The sequence below is a fragment of the Ambystoma mexicanum genome, chromosome 4p (genome assembly GCF_040938575.1).
Source record: "Ambystoma mexicanum isolate Mex_15411 chromosome 4p, UKY_AmexF1_1, whole genome shotgun sequence".
In the NCBI taxonomy this organism is placed as follows: Eukaryota; Metazoa; Chordata; class Amphibia; order Caudata; family Ambystomatidae; genus Ambystoma; species Ambystoma mexicanum.
The window spans coordinates 609604283-609618287 of record NC_090927.1 but is presented as its reverse complement, the minus strand read 5'-3'; the positions used below and the strand labels follow the sequence as shown (position 1 = coordinate 609618287).

Genomic DNA, 14005 nt, shown 5'->3' with positions numbered 1-14005 from the left:
CCTTGGACTCTTGTTGAAGACCCAGTCTGAAAACACAGGAGTTAGATTTAGCTTTATTGTTTCCTCCAACCCGGTGCCCACCTCCCTCGTGGGCCCAATGACCCCCTTAGTGCTCTTCTCACCTTGCTTTTTGATATGGTGCGCTCTCCGTCCTGCTGTTCTGTGCAGGGGTGCGTTGGGGATGGGCACGTCGCTACCTAGTTGCTTCACTGGTGCGGGCCTCCAGACCTGCTGCGACTCCTTTCATCAGGTAAGTCTGTTGCTTGGACAGTTTGTCCTTTATTTTGTGCAATTGTCTCTATTAATGTCTTTCCTTCTTTTGTAGGTGCAGATGAAGTTCTTGTGATGTTGTGCTGCCTGGGTTGTGCACGAGATGGTAAGTGAAAGGGCGGAGCACAGCGCTATGTGCCTTTCTTGTGCTAATCTGTTGATTGTCCCTTTCTTGCAGGCCGCTATGCTGATCCGGACTGTATGGTCTGAGAAGCTGGAGAGCAGTGAGTAGTGTTGAGCGAAACGCCTACTAGCACTTCTGCGTATTAATCAGTCCTTTCTTTCTTCTTGAAGGTGGTTGAATGGCCCAGAATGGACGTGGACCCAAAACAAGTCCAATGCAGGTAAGCAAGCGGCTTTTGCTGTTTTTTGATGTTGAAGAATAAATGCTTACTAATGCTGCTTCTCTGTTCTCTTTTTTCCCAGGTTGCAGTTTCCTTGATGGAGCGAGGGTTCGCCGAGATGCTGGATGTTCAGGTTACTGGAGCGGAGGATGCGAGCAGGGCTCGCTAGAAGGTAAGCGAATACCAACGGTGTTCTTGCTCTTGCAGGTAGTTGGGTCCCAGGTGCCCCTAGGCCTGGCCACACCTAAAATGCTAGACAGCATGGCTCAGTTATGGAACTGAGCCATGCGGGGGCATCCATGTTGTAAAAATGCCACTATGGGCCCCAATTCACTGGCTTCCCACATGAGCCTGGCGCCAAAGGTGCCAGGACTGACTCCAAGAGAGTCTGGGACGACAAGATAAGGCCCTTGAGGCCATGATGGAAGACCGTGGTGCAGCCCAGATGGCCTGACTGCCAAGGCCAGGGGTCATGACAAGTACAGAGGGAGAAGCAGCGCTTTGCAAATGAAACTCCAAAATTCGCCTGTAAATGACATTGATTTTGCTGCAGAAACTCCAAAAGGCCTGTACATAACACTTTCCAACACTCAAAATCTTGCTTGGCACTAAAATTCATTAATCGAATGAAGCACTGTGAATTTACAAAGTCCTAAAATGTTAAGAGCAAAACATTTTCTCAGCAAAACTGGATTGCATGTGAATGACAATTCCTGTCACAAATCTCTTCTCATTAAACTTTAAAGCCTTCTAAAACTAAAGATCTGCCGGATTATCAAATGTAAAAGGACTGTTGATTAAAGTCACACAGATCTCAGTTGTTTTGATCCCACAGGTTTAAATCTAAGAATGTAATGTATCTATGTCACCTGATGCAACAAGTTTGTTTTATGCTGGATTTCCAGTCAAAAAAATTAAATTTAACTGAGGCTGGCTGGGCCGCCAAGAAGTTGAAAAACATGTTTCCACCCAAAGGGAGGGCATTCCTCTCAGCAGATGCTCACTGACATATGATAACTGTGGGGTAGGACAGACTTGTGTCTGCTCCCAAGGACTGAACAATGGCAGATTCTCCAGGCCAGGAAATGGACGTGTGAAAAGGTCGTAAAATAGGCCTGCAGAAAGAAATCCCAAAGTTGGGGGGCTGCTCCTTGCCTTCACAGACAGACAAAGGCGGACCATTTGCTGCTAAGAATATGTAATGACATTTTCTTTAGAGACTTATAACTCGCTATTTGTTTTATTAGCATCAATTAGTTTAAGAAAACTTTAAATGCAAATAGTTCATTAATTAGAACAGAAAAGGAAAAGACAAAAACTAAAATTACACATCTATATAGGGAGGAAAGTTTGAGACCAGAGAGATTATGTGTCTAGGTTTGAGAGAATGTCTCTCACAAAGTTCAACAGTGCCAAAGTCAGAGATACTTTTCCTCCCCGATCTTAAAATGGTCCACCTCTCGTGCGGAGGATTTGTCTCGAAGTTCTCGAAATGTTTTCCCAACCATTTTTCTCTAGAGGCCGAGAGTGGAACACAACTCATTACCAAATGCTGTAAAGTTTCTACCTCCAAACCACAGCATCGGCACAGAGTTGACCCATCTTCCCTTTTTTTTGGACCTTCTCCCCAGCACCTCCCTAGTTGGGAGAAGGTTCAAGCGAAATCTCAAAAAGAGCTGCCTTTCTGAGTAGGATGGGAATTTTTCGAGGTATGGGAGCAATGTACCTCTGCTGTAGTGTTCATCAAGTCCCAAGGTTATGGATGGAAATAGACCGAGTCTGTCCTGGGTAACGATCCAATCCCAGTCGAACAGTTTGTTCTTTACCCTGGACGGATTTTCCAGTAGCTTGTCTACATTTTGGGCAATGACTTCCAAGATGCCTGTACATGTATTCTGCCATGTATTTAAAGCTGGTATCTGGTTAGCAGACAGTGCTTCCTTTATAGCCATGAAACCACTTCTTTCCGGAGGAACCATACATTTACTGTAAAGGGTTAGTGTTTTCCAGACCATAGCGATATACAATGAGGTAAGCTCCAGTTCTTTCCTCACGCATTTGATTGGGAGAGATGAAGGTAAGCTCAATACCCTTTTCCAGAACTGGCTCTCAAGCACACGCCAAACCTCTGGTGCAAGGAAGAAGTTGGCCTCAGCTGCCTAAGTCAATACTGGAGAAACTTTAAGTTTGTAAAAGTCAATGAGGGGACGAAGTGAGAAGGAACAGTAACATGACTTAATTAGAAGGGCTTGAGATGCCAAATTTTTAACTTTGCTTCTTAGCATAAGAACACCCAGACCAACTCGCTATCAGAAATGGTGAAAAATATAAAAAAGGGCAGTTTTGTTAATCTAATTTTTTTGGCCCTACATTTCAAAACGTGGAGGAACTATGTAGCATATTCTGAACAGGAATGGCAATATATGTGGTTTTATGGGAACTGTATTTATGCTAGAATTGTTAAACTTTGCACACACATTCCTATGGTAAACACACATTTATGTAAATTTGGAGAAAGTTTGGAAAATGTTTTCATGGAGAAATGGACAAAATGCTGCAAAAAGGCAAAACAAGGTCTCACAGCTGTGGGATTTTGGTGAACAGATACTCCATAAAATATGTAATCCTTGCATGTGATTTTCATAGAGGTTACAAATGTATAAATATGTGTTCAGGACAAAATTCGATTTTGATACTAGTGGCTAGGGGAGGTTTCTAAGGATTGTAAAAACCAAACCATAAATTTGGCATCATCTGTCCTTGATCCAATCACTCGGGTACAAGGCGGAGATGAGGCTCTGATCCAGTCACATGGGAGAGTTTAGTTAAGCCGGCCCATACACCCATTTTTGTGATGTCAATGGAAAGGATAAATAGGGACAGCTGACAACACACACAGACACTCTCTTTCCAGCGAAGCACTCTGATCCAGCATTCAACATCCAGCCTTTAACATCCTTCCAGATCCAGATGCCAATCATCTGTTACTGAAGTCATGAATCAGTCTCAGAGCTTACTTCATCCCAACCTTGTTGTCTAGCCTGCAAGCTCTAGTCTTGATTAAAAGCATAATCCATATTTTCTGGTTTTAAACTGAAGTTCCTGTCCAACTTCGTGTCTTTACTTTCGAAAAACACCTCTCATTAAAACCTCCATAACTCCCTCAGTTTTAAATTTCACCTCCCACTGATACCCAACATCCTTCGCTATCTCCACAACCCAAACCCGCACTGCAGAACAGTGTATTTGACCAGTTTTTATCAAAAATCGCATAGTAAAAGTTTGCCGCGAATTGACATTTTGCAAAAGTTTTACACGTGTGAGTTGCCTTTAAAGTATTTCCCACTTTGCTTTTGAGATTCCAATTGTTCTATTTTGATTAAATCATTGCTTGCGATTGCTTGCATCTGTTCAAAGCGGCTCCCGTAGAAATTTATAAGAATTTAAGCATTTTTGACCACATTTAGTGTTTTTGCTCAGCCAGTTTCAAAGCCATTCCGACAGTTGAAGTCAAATACATTTTTCTCTTGTGTTTAGGTCGGGAAGGTGGGAGTGATATTCTGTTGGTTCTGTATTATTCCTGAGTACCTGCTCTCTCCTCACATCTATTTAAATTGCCTATTGGTGGGTTGAGGGTTGTTGCAGGGGGAACCTGTAACCATAGTGCTATCTGTTCCGAACCAAAAGTATTCTTTTCTTTGCTGCATTCTTTTTGTGTTCATTACCTGAGTCCCAGTGCATTAAAGATATTATTCATTGTTCTCGTCACCCATTGGTGATTGTTGTACCTATTAAAAATATATTGTGATTTAAATTCAAAATACATATATAAATATTCACTGTTGGAAACTAGCCTGATTCCTGGTTCAGTGTGACCTGCGGGGTTGGGGGGGGGGGCGAGGTATTTTGAGAAGGGTGTGATATGAGTGGTATATCATTCAGAATATTTAACTTATAGACAAAAATAAATAAGGGTTTCATTTGTGCACTACATACTGGGTGAGACTTGGGTGTGTGCCTGATTGAAATCCCTTACACATAAATAAAAGGTATAGCAATTCAACATAACATAAATAATCTGTACATTTCCTAAATGACCTTCTAAAGTCCTGGGTGATCGCCATTCCCCAGGATTTAAAGTCACTTCACCACAATGTTCAACCTTGGAAAGGAAATGTCTTAACTTTGTTCTTAAAGATGTGACAGCAAAGCAAAAGTTCATCAACAAAAGTTCCAATAGGAATATTCTCCTTTTAACAAAAATTCCACTAGCAACAAATCTCCTTTTGGGTGAAGTTTTCTACTTTTCACTTCTAGCAAAATAGCCCCAATGGTAATCCGGGCAACGATGCTTTGTCAATCCCACAGGAAGATTTGCCACAGTTCAAAAGATGCAATCTCCACACTGTTAATGGTAACAGTTCTTGATTAACAGTTATCAAGAGTCGAAATGATATATTGTTCATGATGGGTTTTTACTACTGCTGCTTCTACTTCAACAACTATATTTCTTCTTATTTTACTATGAGAACAATCGCCTTTGTTCCACAATAGTTCATATTGGTTCCAACAATGGCAATGCATCATCTACTGACAACCAAATGTTACCTTGGACGTTGGACTACAATGGTAACCAGTGTTTGCCTTCAAGATTCACTTCTCTCTAGCCTCCACAGTCTTGGGCATTACAGGTTGAGTATACTTCAAAATGTTCTTCACAAGCAGCCAATTCCCCTTGCCCAACTTTACCTGCACTTTTATGTCAGCTTTCAGCCAAACAATTACCCAGAAGCCTGGTGCCACCCTTAGCCTCAGGTAGCAGCAGTATACTTCTTGGTTTATGCCAATGAACTGTTAATAACTGCACACTATTGCTGGATTAAACTTGGAAGAAAGCTTCAGCTTCACAATTAATATGGGGACCTCTTAGCTTTAGGCAATGCATGTTCTCAATGTATGTCATTTGTATACAAAGAATCAAGTTTAGTCTCTCAGGAGAAACCACAATTAGGCACACGTGACCACTCTGATGTGGTTTTCAAGCTTTAATGGTGGTTGTGAAATTGCATTCCCATAGAAGAAAAGGATAGAGTTCAGGCCTCCTTGGGGAATCACAATAAGACACACGTGACTATTCATTAATGTAGTTTTCCCACAATAAAGATTGTAACATTCAAAGTGTTACTGTTAAGTGTTCTGCAATGGTTTTCGCAGCGCTCCCATTTCTTTACTAGGGACACGCGACTATTGCTTGTACATTAATAGTCTTTCATTAAAGGATCAATGGGCTGTAACAGAGTTTACTTCCTACGTGAGCAAGAAGCCCTTTCCTCAATACGCGTGTGTTACATTTCCATTGTTTAAAGAATCTTTAATACAGCGGTCCACTTCTACTCGCTGAAAATCTTTCTTGAGTGGCAAAAGAGCTGGTTAGGTTACTGTTACCGGCAAAACTTGTGTGATGCTGTAGAACGCTGTGCTTCACTCACCAGCTTCTGAAGAATTTTCTTTGCATGTTGCACTGTTTCCCAGACTTCTACTACAACTTCTACAGCTTCTGGCTCGCTGGGGACCCCCAGCCTTCTCCTCAACAGGTGTCTCCGGTCCAGCCACATAGCTTGGGAGTTTCCTCTACTCCTGAGACACTCGACCTGAATTACTTTTTGCCTCAGTGTTCGACACGCCAGCAGCTCTGCAACCAGGGCAATGAGGCTCGCATGGTGGAAACTTTCTCCAGTACGTCTTCCGCTGCGCAGCCTCTGCATTCCAGAGTTTGGGAGGACAGAACTCTCTCAGAGCACACAGGTGAAATCTACTGTCTCTTCATTCCAGCATCCCTCTGGTTCTCCCACTTCTGCTTGGTTTGTTAGTCTCGTGTCTTCCTTCTGCTTCCACTACCACAGCCTGCACTCCAGCCAACATTTCAGCACCCGCCACTCCTTTCTCTCCCTGAGGGGCCTTTTAAGCCTCCCAGGTTCGGTGATCATTTTCGGGTGCGGGCTATCAACCTCAATTGTCCGACTACTACAATGGTTACTAGGCTTTATTGCCTGACTTTGACAACTGCATGCCTCACCAGCCATCTTCCTCGGCCCAGCCAGTCCCTCTAAGATTCTGGAACTTGTAGTTTCTCTTAACAAAATTAGGTTTTAGCATATTTGAATAACTTTTAAGGGTATGTTTAATTCCCTTAAAGTTATTAAGAGGGGCCTTTGAAGATTAGCCTTTACAAAGGAAGCTAGTGTATTGTAAACATATACACATTTCTTTATATTGTACCCTTGGGTTTGAGGAGGGTTTTCTAGTTTGGGATATTAAAGAGGATCTTTCCTTCGTCAAAGTTTGTTCAGATCTTCAAATAATAAGGTGTACAACCCGAGATCGAACATGAGAGTTCGGAACATAAAAATGACAATAAGCCATTAACTCTTTAGGTACCTTGGAAAAATTCTTCCTTCTAGAGGAAAAATGCTGTGTCTCCTCCCATGGAATCTACTCACCACCCTGGGCCCAGTCTCCTTCCAGGTGATACTCCCGTAGTACACAAGCCCCAGGGTTAGGATCAGGAAGCATCTGCCTTCCCCATGCCACCTGGGAGGAGACTTTAGGCAGGGTTTCAGTGAGGGATCCGTAGGATTCTTCGCACACACACATTAGTAAAAAGCTGCGATTGTTGAGCACTGGCCTAAGCAGTACTCAAACAAGTATCAATGAACAGTAATCAAGCAAAGGAGAACATGGGAATAGTCTGAAGTCTATGCGGACTGCATGACCATGGAAATTCTAATGTAGAAAGCACCAGAACACAGTTTCCTCATCCACAAAATACAACGATCAGAGAAGATGCACTGGTAAAACAAACATGACATTTAGATGTTTGGTTGGCCTGTACGTGTTAACAGAGCACTTTTCCTTACAACCCTCTCAAACAGAACACCTGCAACAAAACGGGATCCAGTTCAAATCTCATATAGCAAATACCTTCTGGAACCTCCTCCCCATCAGCATCCAAATCGCTCCCTCATTTCTAGTCAAGGAAGGAGCTCAAGACCCTCGTCTACAAGGAATGGCTCCTACCAAACACGTAGGTCCATACACTGTCCACTCCCCAACTGAGAATGGGTAATGTGATCCCCACTGTGTGCTCCCCTGGATACTTTTAGATTCATTGCAGACTATTGCTCTCCCTCCCTTGTTATTAGATACATACTTCCTTGTTTCTCTACTACCCAACCGTATTCTTCCGCCTTTGACTGCAAAGCACTCATTTGCACCCTGAAGCCAAGTCTGCGCTCAATGAATACCCTAAATAATAACCTTCAACTGCATAAACATTGCATAAAAGACTGTTCCCGGACAGACAGGCAAAGTTGGATATTTGGCTCAATACTTCGGATAAACAAACATTTACTAGGAAAAAAAAAAAAACTACGACACAGGATAATACATTGCTTTCTAGTATTCATCACACTTACCGCATCATATTTCAATTTATTGTGATTAAGAAATTCTTGAATCGCTCCTTTTGTCAACACACTAAATCTGTATCTGAAGAGGTCCATTTCTTGCTGAATAAACCACCGCCTGAGATCCTCACTAAAATAGAAAGAGACAACTAGTTTATTTCCATTAACTTTCGTGCTAAAAATGTTTTTCATCCATGTAGTATAAACCGCAGGTACATGCAATCGTCTTATAAGAGGTGGGATGAATTTTATACCACAAAACCATCAGAAATCTAGAGCCAGGTCTTCACATTGCCCATGTAGTTAGTACATCCTTTTCAGGAAGCATGATTTTTCTAATCCCATCCATGCATATGCATATTTTCTAAAAGCATCAGGCAAATGTGCGCACAGGGAGCAGTAGCAAGGCAATGCTTGCACTAGGAGTTTCCGGTAGCACATTCTGCTCCCACACTTACAAATACTTAATGAGGCCATTAATACTGCATGCATAACACTGATTTCTGGTATGCTTCAATCCAGTCTGGCTCTGAATAACACCTGGAAAGCATGTGGAACTCAATTTGTCCGTTACCTACCTTAGCAGACTCACAGAAGCAGTTTACTCTGTTGTAAGCCTTGGTCAGTGTTAAGATGTGCCTTGATATTTAAAAACATCTGCTTGACACATTGTATGATTGTATGTATAGGTTTCAAAAGCGCAAACCTAACTGGAAAGCAACAGAGCGCTACGCACGGGGATACATCAAGGGAGCCACAATTACGTGTTATGGGGCAGCAGAATAGCTGGAATAGTGAAACAGGGAAGGGGAGGTGCTCCAGAGTAGCATAATTAGGGGTTGAATCCCAAGGTGTAGGATTGGGGGCAGTCTCATCAACGCTGGTAACTTATTCCAGAGACAAGGTGCATAGCATGGAAGGGCATATTTCCTATGTTATTCCCCCCTTTTGCGGTTTGTCGTTTCCAGCCTGGTGATGCTGCGGCTTCTGGTGTCATGCTGAGCTGAGGGTATGGTGAGTCTCTTGGCCAAGTGGAGTGGGGTTTTGATTGTGAATGCTTTGAAGGTGATGCAGTCTATTTTTAACATGAAGCTTGCTTAAAGGGATAAATGGTGCAGCTCCTTGAAGATGGGGGCAACATGGTCAAATGTTCTTAGTCTTGTAATGAGGCATACTGTACAGCTTTCACTGGGGCCAAGGTGGTATATTTATTTATTACATTTATATAGCGCACAGACAGCCCAGGGGCATTGAGGGTATATGGGACTCCTACGAGTAAAGCGCTACCACCATCCAGCTAGGAGAGGACCTGGTCATGAAAATCTGTTCAGAAACTCAGGGTAGGTATGACAAGACTGATTCTGTTGAGTAGCAGACGCTGGTACTAAGCTGCTTGGGTTTTCTTGGCAATGTTTGTTTTCAATGAGAGGTCCCAGTCCATCGTACAGCTGTGAGATTTTGCAGTGGGTTAGAGTAGAGGCATGAATCCATCAAGCTTCTGGTCAGTTAGCCAATTTTGGACTGGGGCATGCTTGGTGGGGTTTCGTAGGAGAACGAATTCGGTCTTTGCTGGGTTGAACTACAGGTAGGTGCTGGATGTACAGGTTTGGATGAGGGGGGCAGACAGTCCTCGAGTAAATAAATCTCATTGATGCAATTGATCCTGAGGTGCTGCATGTCATCTGTGATAGCTTGATGTCAAGTTCCAACAGATTTTCCAAGTAGATATTGTAGATGATGGGATACTGGATGGGTCCTTGTGGAACTTCACAGGTTACAGGGCAGCACTGGAATCTGTTGGGGCACATCAGGGCAAGTTTATCTTTGTTGGAGATGCAGGAGGCGAACCCCTTTATTAAATAATCAAATAAGGAAGTCCTGGCAAGACTGGGGTACCTGACTGCTGCAGTGGACTGCGTGATTATTATTATGTAATAGTATTCATTCAGCATACCCGCTTACACCATAACCTTTCCTACACAATTGTGGCAAGAAAACTCCCACACCGACATAGATGGCCATATAACCAGAGTATAGTTTTACAGATTCCGACTACCCCACCACACCCAAAATTGAGTCTGCAGCGTTCCTTATAGGTTCCCTTATCAATGCCCGATCTTTAGGAGCCCATGCCATCGAGATACATTGCAACGCTCACCTGATTCTCGCAGAGGCGCCGGTCTTGACTGGGCGACTACCGTATCTTCAAAGGTGATGTGCAGCACCCGGTTGGCTCTTTGGGCTGGACCTCTGTGCCCTGTATGCCTGACGTGCAGAGTAAGATGTCTGCAGATAGAAAATACGGGGTTAATGAACTGGGGTTATTGGGGTGTCCCTATCTCTTTCCTCTTCTCCTCTCCTGTAGACCCCCACAGGTTAACGCTCTCACCTTAGGTAAGTGAATGCCGAGCTCTCCATCTGCCTCGGGACAGGGTGCTGTAACCAGTTTCTTCACTGGATAGGTAGCGCAGGCCTCTTGACTTCAGAGGACTGCTGTCCGTCGTTTACTGCACGAACGGTAAGTTTCGAGTAACTCAAATGTCTTTAAAGTCTTTAATAATGATGTCTCTTGTTTTGCAGGGTTCCGGCGATGGCGGATGACGGGCTGAAGTGAGTTGAAGATGGAGCCCGTGTGATGAATAGAAGCGCCTGGAAGCACGTAAGTAAGCGCTTGTTGCCAGCTTCACGATGCGCTCTAACTGTCTTTTTATTTTGCAGGTACAAGTTCGGAGCGGCTGCAGGGTGCCGGGATACCCACTGGGTTAGATGTGGAAAGGAGTAATGGCACGTGAGTATTAAAGTTCCCCAATGTCTTTAAACGCACCTTGTTTTGTCTTTCAGATGCGGGATGCAGCGCCGACGGCCTCCGGAGCGTGCGAAGAGTTGGTAAGCTTTTGTCTTTCAGATGCCGGAATGCAGTGTGAAGACCTCCGGAGCGCAAGAAGAGTAGGTAAGCCTTTGCCTTTCAGATGCCGGAATGCTAACCTGTTCTTTCTTGTCTTTATAGATGTTGCTGAAGACTGGATTCAGGATGGTAAGCCTTTTTCCTTAGGCCCAGGACCGGATGCAGAAGACACGATGAGCGTTCTGCTGCAGAGGGTGCAGAATAACGCAAAGCAAGATTCATCCACCGGGTGTGGTTTAAATAGCCTCCTGTAGTGCTTAGGTGTCTCCTTCCACAGCCACGCCTAAGTAAGAAAAGAGTTCCTGGTAAGAAAGGAGTTCCTGCCTTCCAGAAGAGTTCCAGTGTTCTGAATCTAGGGAGTGGCTCCAGCCCCACCCAACAGGAAAAGTAGTTCCAAACAGAAGAGGATCAGAGGCTCAACTGGCAGGCAAGTAAGCAGCCTGGTCCGCTGCAGGTAAGTCCACCCAAGCATTATGAGCCCGGCGCTTCCAGCGCTGGGACTGGGCATATTTATGAGCCTGGTGCCACTGGCGCCAGGACTGGGTCCAAAAGGTCCCAATTGGGACTGGTTGGCACTCGGAACCTGGGTTATGGATCTGCTTCCAAGGGAGTTGGGAAAACCCTGACTTTTTGGAAGCAGAGATCATGACATACATGACCTTATCGCGGAATTGGACCTCCTAGTAGTCACAGAAACCCGGCTCCACCAAGCTTCTGGACCGCTGCTAGCTCTCGCTATCCCACCAGACTACACATTCCTCAAGAAAAATAGATCCATACTCATGGAGGCGGTGTAGCCATTATAGCTAAGACCAACCTACAATTAAGATCTTGCCCCCTCGAAAACCTAGAAGGTTATGAACTCCCCTTAGCCAAACTTGCAACCAACCATAAAACTACTATCAATTTTGTGGTGATCTACAGATCGCCTAATATTAACACTCAACCAGACATAGACATACCTCTGCTATTAGCCCCGCTCATCAAACCCAATACTAAATGCATTATCCTTGGTGACCTTAATTTAGGCTTTAATGATAGCCAAGACCATAAAGCAGAGGCCCTTCACATTACTCTTAAAGATATGAATTTCACACAAATTGTGAATGCCCCCACCCACATCAAGGGCAGAACACTGGATTGGATACTCTCAGTCAATGCTAAATTAGCTATTGAGTCAATCACATCTCTTGACTGGACTCACCACCACAGTGTAAACTTCACCATTACTTGCAGAGAAATAAGCCAACCTAGGACTAAGACAACGGATACCTATGAAACTAGAAACATCTGTAAGCTCTCAATTGATAATTTAGCCCTCATCATTAACAACACCTTAGCAACTAATGTGGTCACAAGCGACAACCCATGCCTTATTGCTGACATTTATCACAAGTGCCTTGCACCTATAACTACTAAAACGCGGCGTGCATATAAAAGAAAGTGCTTCTTGTTCAACGACGAGCTATTATCGCTTAGAAGAACTAAACGATCATTGGAACATATCCACAAAAAATCTACTACAGACTCTGCAACTGCCTTCAACGCTGCAAATAAAATGTACAAAGTGGCAATTGTTACTCATAAAGCAAATGCATAACGCCCGCATTAGCAATGCTTCGTCGGACTTAAGAGTTGTTTTCCATTCTCAGAGAGTTGGAAAACCCTATCCCTATTACCACCCAGACCAACTCTATTAAAGAATGGTGCACCACTATTCAAGATGCGTTAGCCTCCAAAATGTCCTTGCTACAAAAGAAAAAATAGCCACACAAAGAAAAATACTAGCAGAAAAGAAAGTCACTAATAACACTCTTATAAAATCCAATGACAAAAGACACCATACTATTCCATTTCACCCCAGTTACCCAAGAGCAAGTGACCAATACTACTGCCAAACTAAAAGCATCCAATTGCAAATGTGACAACTTCCCAGCCCATTTAGTTAAATTGTGTGCATCCACCCTCACCCCTATTATCACTAATTTAGTAAACGCTTCTATTAACACAAATACAGTCCCAGCTTCTATCAAAGCAGCGTGGGACACCAATAATTACCTACCAATAACCACGGTCCCCTTCTTGCTCAAGATCATAGATAAAATAGCATATTAACAAATCCAAGCCCACCTTGAACAAAACCAGCAACTTGGAGCCAGACAATCTGGATTCAGGCCCAACCATAGTACTGAAACAGCACTCACCGACCTGAAAATACAGATGGACTCCATCAGAGACTCAAGGAAACACTGTATACTACTGCTAGACCTTTCTGCAGCATTCAACCTTTTAGATCATGACAAACTATGTGCTACCCTAGCTAATGACTTTAGTTTCTCCAAAAATGCCACCCTTTGGGTGAAATCCTTTCTAGCCGAACGAACGTCCAGCATCTACATTGGTAAAGATGCTGCTGATCCCATACCAGTGCCCATCGAGGTACCCCATGGGTCATGCCTTTCACCTACTCTATATAATGCTTACACAAAGCTTCTCTTCATTAGCCGATATGGGTGTCATCTGCACTAACTTCGCAGATGACACCCAGATCCTCATACCTGTCTCAGGGAATTATGACCAGGACACCCTGCTCATTAACAAAATGTACGCTATCATCAAACCTGGATGGCCTTGAATAGCCTTTGCCTTAACGATGAGAAGACAGATTCTCATTGTGGGATCCCAGACCACAATAGGTGCCCTCCACTCAGATTACTCCTCAATCAACATCGATGGCACACTGATTCCAGTACTTAAACAAGTAAAAAACGTTAGGAGTGTACTTAGATGCCAATCTCACTATGGCTAAACACATATCTGCACGCTCCTCATCTACATCATATACATCCAAACTAATTGCTTTAAGCCGTCAGTTCCTCACACCTACAAATTGCATTACCCTGGCCAGGGCCCTGATCCTGTCGAAGTTGGATTATTGTAATGCTTTATTACTAGGGACTTCCAACACTAGCCTAAATAAACTACAACTAATGCAAAACAAAGCATTGAGGGCAGCCCTA

The 14005-nt window shown here is 43.6% G+C and overlaps 1 protein-coding gene across 5 annotated transcripts in view; it reads right to left on the bottom strand.

The window, feature by feature from the left end:
- PRIM2 (DNA primase subunit 2) overlaps nt 1-14005 on the bottom strand; it is a 1404979-nt gene that overhangs the window by 1119543 nt on the left and 271431 nt on the right. For all 5 annotated transcript variants that reach the window (XM_069606178.1, XM_069606180.1, XM_069606181.1 and 2 more), the window contains one exon: nt 8090-8210. In XM_069606178.1, coding sequence (XP_069462279.1) covers nt 8090-8210 — 121 coding nt within the window. The remainder of the gene's footprint in view (nt 1-8089; nt 8211-14005) is intronic.